The 16553-nt window shown below is 40.4% G+C and overlaps 1 protein-coding gene across 4 annotated transcripts in view; it reads right to left on the reverse strand.

Annotated features, from left to right (window-relative positions):
• Positions 1-1095: 1095 nt before the first annotated feature.
• usp7 (ubiquitin specific peptidase 7 (herpes virus-associated)) overlaps positions 1096-16553 on the reverse strand; it is a 120678-nt gene continuing 105220 nt past the window's right edge. For 2 of the 4 annotated variants that reach the window (XM_086000615.1, XM_086000619.1), the window contains 10 exons: positions 13617-13684; positions 12403-12511; positions 11282-11359; positions 10165-10265; positions 9416-9515; positions 8441-8560; positions 8175-8246; positions 7862-7952; positions 7608-7643; positions 1096-2579 (listed from right to left, as the gene is read on the reverse strand). In XM_086000615.1, coding sequence (XP_085856741.1) covers positions 2473-2579; positions 7608-7643; positions 7862-7952; positions 8175-8246; positions 8441-8560; positions 9416-9515; positions 10165-10265; positions 11282-11359; positions 12403-12511; positions 13617-13684 — 882 coding nt within the window. In that variant the 3' untranslated portion in view covers positions 1096-2472. The remainder of the gene's footprint in view (positions 2580-7607; positions 7644-7861; positions 7953-8174; positions 8247-8440; positions 8561-9415; positions 9516-10164; positions 10266-11281; positions 11360-12402; positions 12512-13616; positions 13685-16553) is intronic. The other 2 variants (XM_086000616.1, XM_086000617.1) reach the window with 2 other exon arrangements.

The raw sequence follows: 16553 nt of genomic DNA on the forward strand, positions 1-16553 counted from the left end.
ACTGATATTTCATCTGTCAAGAACTCGACAGATGAAATGTCAGTCTGTGACGTCACCTGTTGCTGGGTGGCCCTTATTGGCCTGCTGAGCCCGCTGGGTGGGCTCAACAAGGTCAATCAAAGGAAAATCGCGCGGATTGGCCGGACGTCGAAGTAGGCGGGTCAAAAACCCGAAAGGGGAAGTCCCGCCTTCTTCCCGACAGGTTCGGGAAAATCTACCCCCAAATATTGATCTCGGCAACAATTTTTGAAGTTGCTTCGTGTACCCCGTTCTCTACTGCAGGTTCTTTGCAAGCCTAACATTTGGACACAACAACATGGGAGAATAAAATAAATAGTCCTAGAGCTAATAAAGAATTCATAAAATGAAAGACACAAGTATGCCAATTATTACTTGTTGTCTACAATTATTAACTATTCAATATTGAGTACCAATATAAAATAGTTTTGCCAAAGGATTGTGACAATCTTACAAGCTTAACAAAATTTAAATTGGATGCTTGAAGGAACTGAGACAAGCAGAACTGTGTAAGGAAGTACATGTGTTATAGATAAGCAGTTTAGTTAGTGGAGGAGAAGCATCCGAGAAGACGCCAAACACCTCAAGTCTCTTCGCCGGGAGCAAGCGGAAGCCAAGCGCACGTCAACCCAAGCACCCCACCCACCCGCCCCTTCAACCACCGTCTGCCCCACCTGTGACAGAGAGTGTAGGTCCCACATCGGACTCATCAGTCACCTGAGAACTCATTTTTAATGTGGCAGCAAGTCATCCTCGGTTCCAAGGGACTGCCCAAGAAGTTGTTAGTAAGTAGAATGACCATGAATTCTGAGTTTGGCAAGTAATCACAGCAAGTAGCTATGAAAAGGTAGAACAACATTGATAAATATTACTTAACACTATGCCATTATCAAAATAATCTAAAATAAAATGCTGCTCGAGTCCATATTTTGGTCTAAATCTACTTTATAATATTCAGCATTACAGAAAAATCTGCATACCTATCAGAACATGTTTTTGCAGGTTGAAATGCTTAACCAAAACAAAACTCAACAAAATAATCTTACTTTGCTGGTGCACAAAGCAAATACAAGACAATTTTTATAGAAAATTTTATTCAACATACAACATTTTCCAGCAAAAAGGCAATATACAGGAAAAGATTTCATACACTGCGACGTGAATTAAAAAGATAGGAGGGAAGAGAAAGTAAAGTTGTGAATTGCAGATTCTATTTTACTGCACTCAACTAGACACGCTGCTGCAATTAGCTTAAAAAAACCCAGTCTGAAATAAAACTACACGCAATGAATATCAACATCAGTGACTTTACCTGCAGACTCCGCCATGAAAAGTGTATCCTTCGAGTGTTAAATTGTACATGTTCATCATTAAATATACAATTTTTTTTGTTTTTTTCAAATTTTTACATAGTCAACAGCTTACTACTTACGTTATTGAGCATGCCCTCTGTGCTAAAGGCTGTGTTTGTCATGTTATAATTTTTCACATCTCACCATGACAAAATAGAACACATTCAGATTTTTCAACTTTGCCCTTTCCAACCACCATTGCGTTTTAAACGGTTTCCCACAGGCAGCACAGTAAACCCCACCTACTCCAGCCAGTTACCATTCAGAAGTACTAATGGCCATAGCATCAAAATAAAACAAACATAGCCAGATCTACAAACTCGCACCAGGCAGGATACAATGAGTACTGATTTATTATTATTGCCAAGGTGTTCTACAAAGAGTATGGGATGAACAAAAACCCAGATCATGTCTAAAAACAAATCAAAGACCACATTCAGCTGGGAGAAAAAAATGCATCTCCTTAATATTAAGTGCCAACAACGTGCAAGATGTAGTACAGACACCATTTATTAATGCTGTGAAAGTTGGTGGTGTTTACAAATTCACAAAAATTCTGAATTCATCCAAACTACTTAAAGAAAAACTATCCAAATGACTGTAAACATGAACATTTGACTGCTTCAAGTGTTTGTGAAGTTTCACAACACCTATAATTAGCAGCCAGCCAGAGATGTGAATCCTATGCCATCTGCTGTGGGTTATTCTAAAGGCATGGAACCATTTAGCAAATGACTAGCTGTTTCCTTACTACTCAGCTCCTTCGCTATGCTGCCACATTCCTGCCACAACATTGTTTCATCTTTAAAACAAGCAAGAATTCACATCCAACTGCATTGCTCTTTGAAAAGGGTAAAACCATTTCCTCTTTCCATCTGGAAAATAGGCAGTCAATAGATACAGAGAAGCCAAACTGAACAGCCTCAACAAAATATAATTAGCATCAGCAGCAAATCCTGTCGCTGAAGGCTTCTGACAAGGTGCACTTGTACCAAAGTTCATTTTTACTGTTGTTGAATATGTGCACACATTGCCTTTATTTAAAAAATTTTTTTTTTTTTTTTTTAAAGACACACAATTCTGACTAGGTCAGGTATTGGTGTCAGTTGTGAATCTTGATCGCTTTTTCCAGGTATGCATAGCGACTTCTCTTTGGAGCTTTATTGAAGTGATCAAGCCCCAACCATGGCCTTGGCTGGGACATATTACCTGGGAACAAAAACAGAAAGTGTTATAAATATCCCTTCATTAATACTGATAAATACAGTAGCTCTTTCAATTAGAGTTAATTTTAGGCTAAGTTCAGTTGTACATCAAGGGTGAAATGCAGCTTAAGCAACAATATTCACAAAATTTGTAGTCTCCAGTAACTACATCACTGACTGTAAAAAACAATACTTTTAAAATTACTACAACCATTGGTATAAAGCCCCATGCAAATAAATAGGACTCAATTTGGAGAGTTCCGGCTTCTAGTATTTGAACAAACATTTGCAAAACGTCATGATGCAGATTCTATAGTTATGGGCAAAAGCATGCATTTCTTTTAATATAAACACGCAACTGCTCCGTTTCATTCCACCTATTCTCACAGAACTAATTCGTCTATTTCTCTTCTAGATTCCAGCCGTTGAAATTCGACCAGGAACAATGGACATCAAAAATGTATCTTTCTAAAAATCAAGCAAAGCTGTCAATCATACATATAATGACACAGTATAGTATGCCTGCAGTTCCTGGGACTACCTCCCAGCAGGGTGCAATCAAGTGGACATCAAACTTAAATCCATTTATTTTAATGGAGCATTTGCAAAACAAAGCACACAGCTATCTAAGTGCTTCTGGTGATTTCAAACCAAATAGCTGTGCAATTAACTATTAACACAAAAAATAATTGGGTCTCATCCAAGCCAGCAATTTGTAGCTCCCAGGCTGTGTTATTATGTTAAGCAAACATGGTTTTAATCCAGAAGGTGCTGTCGTGAAGACAACAGAAATACAATATGGACAAAATATTATATTGTTACACGCGAGAGAGACACACCCAGAGTACTGACAGCTACATTTTAAAAAATCAGTTTTAATTTTACATTGGTACAACTTGTGGTGGATAACAAAAATGCAGTTTTTGCAGCTTTGTTGCTATGAATGGTTGGTAATATTCTTCCCGCTCTGCAAGCCAATGTTCTAACTGGTAGGTAGTTAAAACTCCAGCAATACCCCAGTACACACTTGGAGTTCCGCAAACCATAGCTCTGGCAACCTGCATCTAAACTGTCTGGACTCGGCGAAGTGGGCTTTGCCTGTACGGGGAGAGCATTTGCGTGTCAGGACACCTGGCTGACCCACAAAAATACTCATTCATGAGGTCCCCTCTCAGTCACCTTTCAAGGCTGAATAAACTCATTTTTCCAACATTTCCTCGCAACAACCTTTTGACACTAGGGATCAGTCTCATGGCTCTTCTTTGTAATGCCTCCAGAGCTTGAATTCTCCGTTGTGTTCAGTTCTGGTCACCAAGATACAACAGCCAAGTTGTGATCTGATCAGATTACTTTACAGTTGAAGTGCGACCTCCTTGTTTTGGGCATACAGTTCAGCATTTTTTTTTGTTCATTAGTTGTCTGTGACTGGACATGTTAAGCATTTTACTCTTCAGTATTCATTAATGAAGTACATACGCTGCCCATTTTTCTTTATTTGCAGTACTTCACATTTAGTTTCAAATCTTACTTTTAACATACACTTGCCAGCATTTTCCATTATAAATTCCTATTTCCACATTTATAATGGAAACTGCGCATGTAAACTTGTCATGCTATAATTATACTATCCCACCAAGGGTGGTGCTGCAGCACCTTAATTTTGCATCTCCTAGCATCTCAGCCAGTACTGCAGAAAAGCTCCTTTGCTCCATCCAACACTACTTCTCAAATTGCCAAGTTTTTCTATTTAAAACATCCCTAGGGGCTTCTCAGGAGCATTATCAGACATAGTTTGACACCAAGCCACACAAGATATTTTAGGGTAGGTGACCAAAGGCTCGGTCAAATAGGTAGGCTTTAAAGAAGCAACTTAAATGGAGGGGGGTAGAGGTGCTTAGGGAGGGAATTTCAGAACAGTTCCCTCTGAAGCAGCAGCCCTGAACTTGAATCATGAACTATTTTTACACTGACATCAGTACAGGAAAGATAATACAGGATTTGTAGCAATTATGTTTATTGTAAATAGGGTTGCCCAATGGCTCAGTCGGTAAGCACACCACATGGTTACCACTTAGTCAGAGATATTTGATCCATGGCCCATCGTGAATTTACCAGTCTCAGCATTGGCTAGCCAAGCTTAGAAACATAGAAGATAGGAGCAGGAGTAGGCCATTCGGCCCTTAGAGTCTGCTCCGCCATTCAATGAGATCATGGCTGATCATCCAAATTCAGTACCCGGTCCCTGCCTTCTCCCCATATCCCTTGATCCCTTTAGTCTTAAGAAATATATCCAACTCTTTCTTGAATATATTTAATGAATTGGCCTCCACCGCCCTCTGTGGCAGAGAATTCCACAGGTTCAGCACTCTCTGGGTGAAGAAATTCCTCCTCATTTCAGTCCTAAATGGCTTACACCTTATCTTTAGACTATGACCCCTGGTTCTGGACTCCCCGGCCATCATAAACATCCTTCCTGCATCTAGTCTGTCCAGGCCTGACAGAATTTTATAGGTTTCGATGAGATCCCCTCTCCATCTTCTAAACTCCAGTGAGTATAAGCCCAATCGACACAATCTCTCCTCATACGTCATTCCTGCCATCCCAGGTATCAGCCTGGTGAATCTTCGCTGCACTCCTTCCATGGCAAGAACGTCCTTCCTCAGGTAAGGCGACCAAAACTGCACACAATACTCAAGGTGTGGTCTCACCAAGGCCCTGTACAACTGTAGCAAAACATCCTTGTTCCTGTACTCGAACCCTCTTGCTACGAAGGCCAACATACCATTTGCCTTCTTAACCGCCTGCTGCACCTGCATGCTTACCTTCAGCGACTGGTGCACAAAAACACCCAGGTCTCTCTGCACTTCCCCTTCTCCCAATCTATTGCCATTCAAATAATAATCTGCCTTCCTGTTTTTGCCACCAAAGTGGATAACTTCACATTTATCCACATTATAGTGCATTTGCCATGTTTCTGCCCAATCACCCAACCTGTCCAAATCGTACTGGAGTTTCACGACATCCTCCTCACAGCATACCCTCCCACCCAGCTTTGTGTCGTCTGCAAATTTGGAGATATTACATCCAATTCCCTCGTCCAGATCATTAATGTGTGTGTGAACAGCTGGGGTCCTAGGACCGATCCTTGCAGTACCCCACTAGTCACTGCCTGCCACTCGGAAAATGACCCGTTTATTCCAACTCTTTGCTTTCTGTCCGCCAACCAGTTCTCTATCCAAGTCAATACCTTGCCCCCAATCCCATGTGCCTTAATTTTGCACGCTTATCTCTTATGCGGGACCTTATCGAAAGCTTTCTGAAAGTCCAGATACACCACATCCACTGGTTCTCCCTTATCTATTTTACCAGTTACATCCTCAAAAAATTCCAGTCGATTAGTCAAGCACGATTTACCTTTTGTAAATCCATGTTGACTTTGTCCGATCCTGTCACTGCTTTCCAAGTGCTCTGCTTCCTACTAATTGCTATACGATGATCCTTCCTGGAAAGTGTATATCTGTACTGTACCATGGTTCAGCTTCTGATCCCTCAACAATTCAAAAACCTAACACTACCCTGGCTCACATGAATGTCTGCTCATGAAAGGCAGCGGCCAAACTGTACCCAAGCTCGAGTTGCCACATTCAGGAAAGCAAGGGAGGGAGTAAAAAAGACAAGCTTTTTGATCTGAGCGCTTGCATCTTGTTAATTTTTTTTATGCCTTGTAAGTAGCTGCATACCATTGCCCAGATTCCACCCTTCCCGACTCACCCATTTCTTTTTATTTTTTATTAAATGGACAGTAAAAAAGATGCACTTCCTAGACTGAACAGTTCTACACGGTTTGCACAGTAAACGGGTAATTTATTTTTTGTGCGTCAGCCAGTGGCACAGTTGGTAGCACCCTTGCCCAAGTCGGAAGGTTGTGGGTTCAAGGCCCACTCGAGATTGGAGCACGAAAACCTAGGCTGACACTAGTACTGAGGGAGTGGTGCACTGTCGCAGGTGCTGTCTTTCGGATGAGATGTTAAACCAAGGCCCCGTCTACCCTCTCAGGTGAACATTGAAGAGCCCATGGCACGATTTTGAAGAGCAGGGGAATTATCCCCGGTGTCCTGGCCAATATTTATCCCTCAACCAATATAAGAAAAACAGATTCTCTGGGCATTATCACATTGCTGTTTGTGGGAGTATGCTGCACGCATTTTTGGTTGCCACATTTCCTGCATTGGTTGTAAAGCGCTTTGGGACATCCAGTGGCCGTGAAAGCGCTATATAAATGTAAGTCTTTCTTTATCTCCAAGATCAATTTATATAGTGAACATCTTACAAGAAAACTGAAAATGCTGGAGAAACTCAGCAGGTCAGGCAGCATCTGTGAAGAGAGAAACAGAGTTAACGTTTCAGGTCGATGACCTTTCGGCAGAACTGGAAAAAAGCAGGAAATGGAACAGATATTTAAGCATTTCCCAGCCCCCACACTTGCTTAAATATCTGTTCCATTTCCTGCTTTTTTCCAGTTCTGACGAAGGGTCATCGACCTGAAACGTTAACTCTGTTTCTCTCTTCACAGATGCTGCCTGACCTGCTGAGTTTCTCCAGCATTTTCGGTTTTTATTTCAGATTTCCAGCATCAGCAGTATTTTCTTTTTGATCTTACAAGACAACTTGCTTTACAGTAAAAAGTTCTGATGTTCTGGCACATTTGGTGTTGATGCCATGTCTGAAATTTTGAAACAGCTTTTGTAATTGGATTGGTCACAAAAGTTTTAATTACGGGAGTATCTCCAAAATAAACTTGCAATTTACTATGAGATGAAAATAACCCAACTTAACGAATAAAATCACTATATTGTTAAAGCCCTGACATCACCTGCATAATTATATACAGCTTGGCTTGGGATTACTTGTCAAGGCCAGAACTGCACTATATTAGGAGGTTGCTGTTAATTTAAATAGACAGATTCTCATGCAAACACTCAGGTCACATGTACAGATGCAATTTTATCTATCTTCAGTCTCAAGAGCTTACCCGTTAACTGTAGAGAATCTGGAACTGGCCAGTCTTCTGCAAAAAAAGTCACGTATATAAAACTCCCACAAAAGGTAACCCTCACGGCTGTCTAGAATTTTTTTTTTTTTTATAAATATAAAGCAATTATATCCCCTCGTTATTTTCGTAAAAATACGGGAATTTTTTTTAATTAGCACTTGTTAAGACTTTCAAAGCAACTCCTTCCGACTCCGTGGTGAGAAAACAAATGTGCAAATTCTTTTGCTACTTACTGGGCTGTGGCTCAAAATCCTTCAGGTTGATTTCATATTCATCCTCATTTATGTACTGGTGCCGACCCATCATCACAATTGCAAACTTGAACTTGAAAAGAGAATGAGGTTAATACTAAACGATTCGAAGCAAGAGGAGTGAAGACTAAGCCAAATGACTGCAGGAACCAGTTCTTACATTTACTGCTCTTGCTCAACATTAATGTTCTGGGTCTAAGACAGACTTCGATTACAAACCACTACGAGCAATGGGTTTTATTGTTTTCTCAGCTTGTTTAAAGAAGTAAAATACTCAAAGATTCGTTATTTTTACCTTTTCAAATTCTTTCTCTTGAACTTCCAGCATGGCCTGAATTCGCTTCATAATCTCCCTGAAGGGTTCGCTCTAAAATTTACAAAACATAACATGTGAACTCCTATTAACCTCAAACCAGCAACATTTCTGAACAAAATTAAAACTCTCAAACCTTCCTGTGCAATATTTCTTCACTCCAAAGCTTTGCAAATAGGTGACACCAGAGAGAAACAATTGCTTACCAATCAGATACTCTGCAAATACAATAGAATTAGGTGCCTCACCTGGCATATCCGCAGCAAGAATGGAATTCCAAAAGTGCCAAAAACTTCTTTGTGAAAATGTGCCACTGGGATCAGTAGTTCATTTTCTTTGTCCAGATCAACCTGATCAAGTGGGACCTCCTGAAAAATGTTCAAATAAATGCATGAAGAATAAAGAAGCATATTATCTAAATGGTGAGATTGCAGAGCTCTTAGATGCAGAGGAATCTGGTGCAAGAATCGCAAAAGGTTACTATGCAGGTACAGCAAGTAATTAGGAAAGCTAATAGAATGTTATCGTTTATTGCGAGGGGAATTGAATACAAAAGTAGGGAGATTATGCTTCAGTTATACAGGGCATTGGTGAGACCACATCTGGAGTACTGTGTACAGTATTGGTCTCCTTATTTAAGGAAGGATGTAAATGCGTTGGAAGCCGTTCAGAGAAGGTTTATTAGACTAATACCTGGAATGGGTGGGTTGCCTTATGAGGAAAGGTTGGACAGGCTAGGCTTGTATCCGCTGGAGTTTAGAAAAGTAAGAGGTGACTTGATTGAAACGTATAAGATCCTGAGGGGTCTGGATAGGGTGGATGTGGAGAGGATGTTTCCTCTTGTGGGAGAATCTAGAACTAGGGGTCACGGTTTAAAAATAAGGGGTCACCCATTTAAGACAGAGATGAGGAGAAATTTTCTCAGAGGGACGCGAGTCTTTGGAACTCTCTTCCTCAGAGGGCGATGGACGCAGAGTCTTTGAATATTTTTTAATGCAGAGGTAGACAGATTCTTGATAAGCAAGGGGGTGAAAAGTTATCGGGGGTAGGTGGGAATGTGGAGTAATCGGATCAGCCATGAGCTTATTGAATGGCGGAGCAGGCTCGAAGGGCTGAGTGGCCTGCTCCTGCTCCTAATTTGTATGTACCAATTGGAAACACTGTTTACTTAAAAAAGTTTACAGACTGCCACAGAATAGTTTGATATCAAATACATGATGCACCTCGATCCTGAATGTGCGGCTTGTTGCTGGAGATAAACATTCTAACAGCTCATCTTCTTGATGGACTCCAATTATTTTGTAGCTTACAATTTCCAGCAGCCTAAAGTAAAAACACATTAATTGCATAAAAAACTAGTCAAGTTGTTTACATTTAATCCAGACTGTCTCAGGACCCAGAGGTGACTGCTCAGAGATGTATGAGCCCAAGATGGTTTCACTGCCCCCAAAAGGATAGGACTGGATTGCCAGATTCCCCATCTCAGAAATATCATGCCATACATTATTGCCACTCATGGAATCAGCGATGACAGAATAGCAATTTATAGCACCTTAAATATCAAAAACAAAAGCAATATCTAGCCATCACTCAAGGTGCCAGCATTCACCCAACCTGTACCTAATTTGCCTGAACAGAATAGCTGTGTTGGGATAAGAGATTGAAAAAATTACATTTATACCACTAAAATCTGTAGGCAGTGCATACCATTTTTAAAAAAACTGCTTTATGTTAATTGTTAGCTCAAAATAACCATTTTTGGTGGATATTGGCACAATACACTGTGGGTTTGCTGATATCTACTGCATTGAAGTGGACTTCCAAAGGCAGAACTGGTTAATGTGGATGCTTTCCAAGACTACATATCACAACAATGTAGTACATTCTACAACTCATCTGCACTGCCTATATTAAAAGTGGAGTTATCACTACAAAGCATGTTCTGTGGAATACACGCTACACATATTCTTACCTTAGTTTACCGGATCCTTTTTCTGACAGTTCTACAGCTTTTTTACATTCTTCCAGTAAGTCACGCACACAGCCATGCTTATCTGGATATAGTGTTATCTCCTGTAATAAAAATTTTTATTCAATTGGTATTTGGCTGAATGCTCTACTTACAATCTTATCTCCAAGTAGTACCTTGCAACAAAACATCACTACTGACAAGTGGAGGATGGTCTGAGCTAGTTTCTTATTACAGTATCGGCAGACGTTCATCACTTAATAACAGGAGTGAAAGTTAACTGGTTCACTGGTACCCTTATTTTGGGGCTATACTTTGGCAGTAACTAAAGAATTCCTGAGTTTATAATATTGAAATGCTATAAAAGGAAATAACCATATATATTTATATGCCTAAACTTCTAGGTATGATCCCCCACCCCCCTGAATTTTCTTCTCTCCTCCCCACTTTGCTCTGGTGCGAAATTCTCCAGTACCTTATCAAGAGGCCAACCCTAGTGTCAACATGCCATTTGCCCATGGGAGGAGAGAGAAAAAGTAGTCTTCCTCGTTTCTCATCTGACATCCATGCATACATATTTTCATGCAGGGGTCACCAAACAAGGTCCCGTGATAATTCTATCTCCCCCCCCCCACCCAGTCAGCAATGGAACCCTGATAACTATACTACATTCTTAAACAAAAAAAAAGCAATGGGGCAAAGATCTAATTCAAATTCAATATACTGCAGATATTGGCCCAGTGTACTTGGTAAGGGGCCATGTACAGGTGTGTGTTCTCACAAATATATTATTTTACTCGCCAGTGGTCACATGTTTTGATTCCTTATCTGAAGATGTAGTAGTTATGCAGTGGAAGAGGCAAAGAGCACCTGGGCCTCCATCGGAAGGAGCTTCCAAAAGTATTACCAGGTGATTTCTCCCTCTCTAGTCAATGATTGGCTACCTTTATATGCACGTACTGGCAAGTGTGTGAAGGCAAAGAATGGTTCTTATGCTCAGCTACACAAGATTCTTTTAGAATTTTTTTCCAACAATCAAATTTGTTTAAATGGCACACACTACAACATTGTGAAATGCCTGGCTATTAAATCTTAATGCAGCATAAAAATTGATATTCACCTCTTCCCTATAACTGCTGTTGAGCCATATACACTTGAAACTTCGCCTGTTTTCAAAGTCTGTGATCTTCATTTTCAGCTATATAAAAAAAGTTTATTAATGGAAAACAAGATTTTATTGCATTGTCTTTGCAGTGTAAATGTCCAACAAATTGATTAAATATTAAAATATTAAATGTGACTGAATTAAACAGTAGTCTATGAGGACACGCCCTTTTTAAGTCTCTAATGTTTATAAATACAAGCCAGTCATTCATTGTATTTATCTTCCATAATAAATAATGCATCAGAGATTTAGGCTGCTGAACTTGGGATTTATTTTACCTTTTCCAGCTACTCCGATCCCCAAATTAAAAAGAAATATTGCATGAAACTAACCTACATCTTTAAAAACACCCCTTCAGGTTTTAATCCCATTTCCCATCCTTTCCAAAAAAAACACAAACTCCAATATCTCTTAAGGTATTTAAAATCCACTACATGGTAATTCCACATTTTTGGGGGTAATTTCAGAAGAGGCAGCAATTTCATAGATTCTTGTAAAGCACCTTGCTTCCATTTCTCAGGTTAGCTAGAGATGTGCCTACAATAAGCATGCACAAATAAGTTTCAAACATTTTTTTCCTAGACTGATGAGTCCAGTAAATAAAGCTGATTTTTAAAAAATGTTCCTGCATGTTTGAGCGTCAGTCCCATAAAACATTTTCAATCAGCCTAAAAATCTGTCGATTTTGAACATGTTGTCCATCACACTTACAAACAAACCACAACCTTTATAAGTTTTTGCCCATTCCGGATATCCATGTCCTAAATCAAAATTAAATGCAACTCCACACTGATTTGCAACTACACACACCAGAAGGTAGAATGGCCATAAATTACATGAGCTGGAAGATTAAATTGTTCCAAAAGTTGCCAGTACTCAGTAAAAAAAACAAAATTAGAAGTAATGCACACAGCTATCAAAAGGTTTGGCAAAATTGGAACAGAAGACTAACACTTTATTTCCAGAATAGATGCCAGTAAACATATTTATATTTGAAAATTATAAGCTTGTGTTTAACACTAGTTTACCTCAAGCCTTTTCCACATGTAGCAGAGGTTGAGTACAAACACACCTACCTGCTGATAATAGAGTTTCTTTGGTTGCCTTGGCTTGAAGAACTGCAGCAGATCTCTAAGTGTGCCTTCATAATTATGCCTAAGAGGATTACCAGGCCCATCCCTGTAACTTTAACAATAAACTTCTTTAATTTTTGGCAATCTTTTTAAGAGCACTACATTAACATCAAACAATTATTCTTTTTAAATATAGGTCACAGAATGCAAGATCAAGCAAAAACTAACTCAGTTAACTAAGTACATCAAATGCATGGACACAGGTGAAGGAGGTAAATGATCTTGGTTACTTTTGTTTTGCATACACAATTTACAACTCTAATCCCTCCCTCACCAACCCCCCCAAAACAAGTCACTGCTCTTCACTAGCAAATTATTATTTTACAATACTGTACCACAAATTCTCTCATAAAATGAAAGAGTTCCCTAATTTCACTTGCGCACCCTATGTTCATGTCAGGCACTCCAGATTAAATACAGCAAAACTACACTGAGTACTGCTCCCTCTATACTATGTACTCTTGTTCCAACAATGTGCTTTAACCCCAACTTTGGAACTCCTCCCCCAAGCAGTGTGATCCCACCCCCCATTCCATGCATTATTATTTGATTAAGCTATAAATGTCAATTTGTGCCAAATTACGGTCAATTCTATATTATGGATTTGTGTGCAGTAGGAACTGGATCAAAATTGACCAAACTTCTTTTACACATGAAGGACCTTTATAGATCAACAAATTTGATCCCAACAGTACAGGCCGCATCCATGTTAGACTGAATGATGTCAGTTTATTACAAATATGTTTATGCACTAGATGGTCATATACAGAAAGCGTGAATCATGAGCATACTGGTGACACTGGTGAAACTAAAAGGCTTCAGTAGATTCAGTAATCATTTGCACTGCACTGATTTTCAATTTAATCTTGTGGCAGGTTTCTACTCACTGCATCATTTTGAAGCTCTAATAGATGGATGATGCAAGGCCTACATTTGGAATTGGTACGTGTGATCGAAGCTGCTTACCAGAAAACAGTAGATTTCAAACAAAGGAATTTTCATTCCACTACTTCACTAGCTAAGATTGCTAACAATGTGAAAATAACAAATTACTCAAAGGATCTACTGTTGTGTATGAAAGTTAGGAAAACAAATATATCCACTAATACAAGTCTTTTTGAGAAAGAAATTTAAACTATGAAGTTACGTAGTCTTACCCTTGAGACTTGAAGAACTGAAGCAACATTGGGTCAGTGTTTAGTCGCTGTGCAACTGCCTTGGCAACCTACCAAAAATAAATCACATCAGAACATTTCAAACTGCCCGTTACAAGCAGGGATTCACTAAAAATGGACAGTGCAAAGCAGCCACTACTGTAGTAGTGACACTTTCAAAATGGAATGCTAAAGAGGTGCACGTTTTATTTTGAACCCTTTTGTAATCAAACTACATTTTCTATGTACCATTCAGAAATTTAAGGATTTGTAACTTAAATGTTTGTTATACTATCCCTATTATCAATAATTAAAATAATTAAAAAGGGCAAGTAAATGTAAACAATTCTCTGCTAAATGTTTCCCTGCTGTTATTGAAGATTTCAAAATAAATCACATGATATTTAAACAAACCTAAAAAGAACAGTCAGCTGCACAAAAAGGCTACTGGTCAGACTCTCTCTCTTGAGGAAGTAAGTCTTGGTAAGAGTATTTTTTGTACAAAGCCTTTGATCATTTTACTTTCACCTGACTGGGCCATATGGATATGTACATTCAAATTTATTAGCTTCATTACACACAATGGAATGTCACATTTTGAAGCTGAAGAGATACCAGTTTAGGATTGTCATCAAACTCCATTCCCTGGCCACCAACTGAAGCTGAACGAGACCGTTCGCGACCTTGGGTGTCCTATTTGACCGAAATTAGCTTCCGACCCTCCATGTCCGCTCCATCGCCAGAGATCGCCTACTTCCACCTCCAACATCGCCTGTTTCTGCCCCTGCCTCAGCTTATCTGCTGCTGAAACCCTCATCCATACCTTGGTTACCTCTAGACTTGACTATTCCAACACTCTCCTGGCTGACCTCCCATCTTTCACCCTCCATAAACTGGAGCTCATCCAAAACTCTGCTGCCCGTGTCCTAACTCACACCAAGTTCCATTCACCCATCACCCCTGTGCTCGCTGACCTACATTGGCTCCCGATCTGGCAGCACCGGTTATAAAATTCTCATCCTCGTTTTCAAATCCCTCAAAGGCTTCGCCTGTAGGGGGTGGCCTGTAGGGTGGCGCGTGCGCCCAGTCAGTTATGCCTCTGACCGTTTGAGCGGTTCGAATTGCTCCCACGCCCCTGGGTTCTAGACACCGGACTTAGGTACAAGGTGGCGGTACAGAGAAGACTCAAGTAGACAGGTGGTTGGATGTAAACGAAAACTAAGATTTTATTGAAGAGGAAAAATTGATACAATCTTATGGAAAATTACTAGTGTACACTTCTACAGGCAAAAATACAAAAGAATAACTGTACTTATACAGGGAATGGGGAACACACGGCACATCGAGGGAAAACAACTATCTTAACAATCCCCTTATCCCACCCCCTATAGCTAACTAGGTTAAGCTATGAGGGGTCAGAACTTCATGCTCACCAATCAAAAAGGGTTTGTTGGACTCAAAACAGCGGCGGGGTTCGCTCTTGGTGCTCTCTGGAGCCTGCCGTCGTCACATGGTCTCCGAGTGCTGCAAGGCCGTTGTCCAGGTTCGAATACCCCAAAGTTAAAGTCTCTGTTTAGGTACTTTACCTTGCAGGGATGATTCTTCATCGTCAGCCGACAGTTTGAGTTGGTGTGCAGATATTCGCAGGTCGGCTAAGGCTGAAGGCCCGATAATTCGAAGCCTACCCTCAGTCCGTCTCCTCAGGTGGTCTTCCCTCCTCCCCTCGTCGCGTCCCGCCTCGCCTGAATTGTCCGTGTCCGCCCGATGCAGTGCCTGGGCGATTTCCAGATGGAGTGGCAAAAGGCACGGGCAAAAGCCAGGGGGTAAGCGCGGGATGGGGAAAGAGCGACAGCCACGAGGGCGAGGGGCCGAAGAGCGGAGAAAGAGAAAAAAGAGAGCGATTGCTACCCGGGGGCCTTCAATTATACTCCTTTCGAAAACCCTTATCTGCACGCCAAATCAGGTTAATTCTTTTGTCTTAATCTTGGCGGGCTATTTTAAATAATGGTAGCAATCCATACTAACTGTTTTTAGATGGCCGGTAATCGCGTCTACCGGCCCGATAATTGACTTGTATTGTGATGAATGTTCCTTGCTGGGCCTGTCCAGCCTCAATGGTTCTCTTAATCTGTTTCCGATTATATATTAACTATAGGCCTAAACTGAATTTAGATTCATCTCCAATTTGGTCTAATACATAATTCAGAGTCCTGTCTGGTTTCAAAATACAAAGTCTCTCTTCACAGAAAACTGCAGCTTGGGTTTTGATCCACAAGCTGTCTGCGTTGCAGAGTCCATTTTAAAATCCCACAGGCTTTCTGCCACGAGGCACGGACACCATCTTGGGTACCCTTTTTGATTTAAAATGTCCACTCAGGGTCCTGTTTATTAATAACGGCCTTCGGGGAAATGCAGAAATTTTGCAAATCTTACAGCCCCCTCCCTATTTCTAGCCTCCTCCAGCCAGCCAATCCTCAGATCTGTGCACTCCTCCAATTCTGGCCTCTTGTGCATCTCCAATTTTAATCGTTCCACCACTGACGGCTGTGCATTCAGCTGCCTAGGCCCGAAGCTCTGGAATTCCCTCCCTAAACCTCTCCTCCTTTAAGACATTTAAACCTACCATTTTGACCAAGCTTTTGGTCACCTGCCCTAATATCTCATGTAGCTGGGTGTCAAATTTTGATTGATAACGCTCCTGTGAAGTGCCTTAGTATGTATAACTACGTTAAAGACACTATATAAATGCAAGTTATTAATGTAAATGTTTCATATTTAAAATAAACTGAATGTGAGTAATTTAACACAACCATTAAAAGGTCTCCATCAAAGACCAGCTTTTCTTTGAAGCAGATACACAATGGCTGAAGCAATATACTTCCATTAATTGCAAAGTGTGTACAGACCAAACCAAAAACTAGAAGTGATTTAGAAAATCTG

The sequence above is a fragment of the Somniosus microcephalus genome, chromosome 11 (genome assembly GCF_052327205.1).
Source record: "Somniosus microcephalus isolate GS21.2 chromosome 11, FLI_Smic_1.0, whole genome shotgun sequence".
Taxonomy (NCBI): domain Eukaryota; kingdom Metazoa; phylum Chordata; class Chondrichthyes; order Squaliformes; family Somniosidae; genus Somniosus; species Somniosus microcephalus.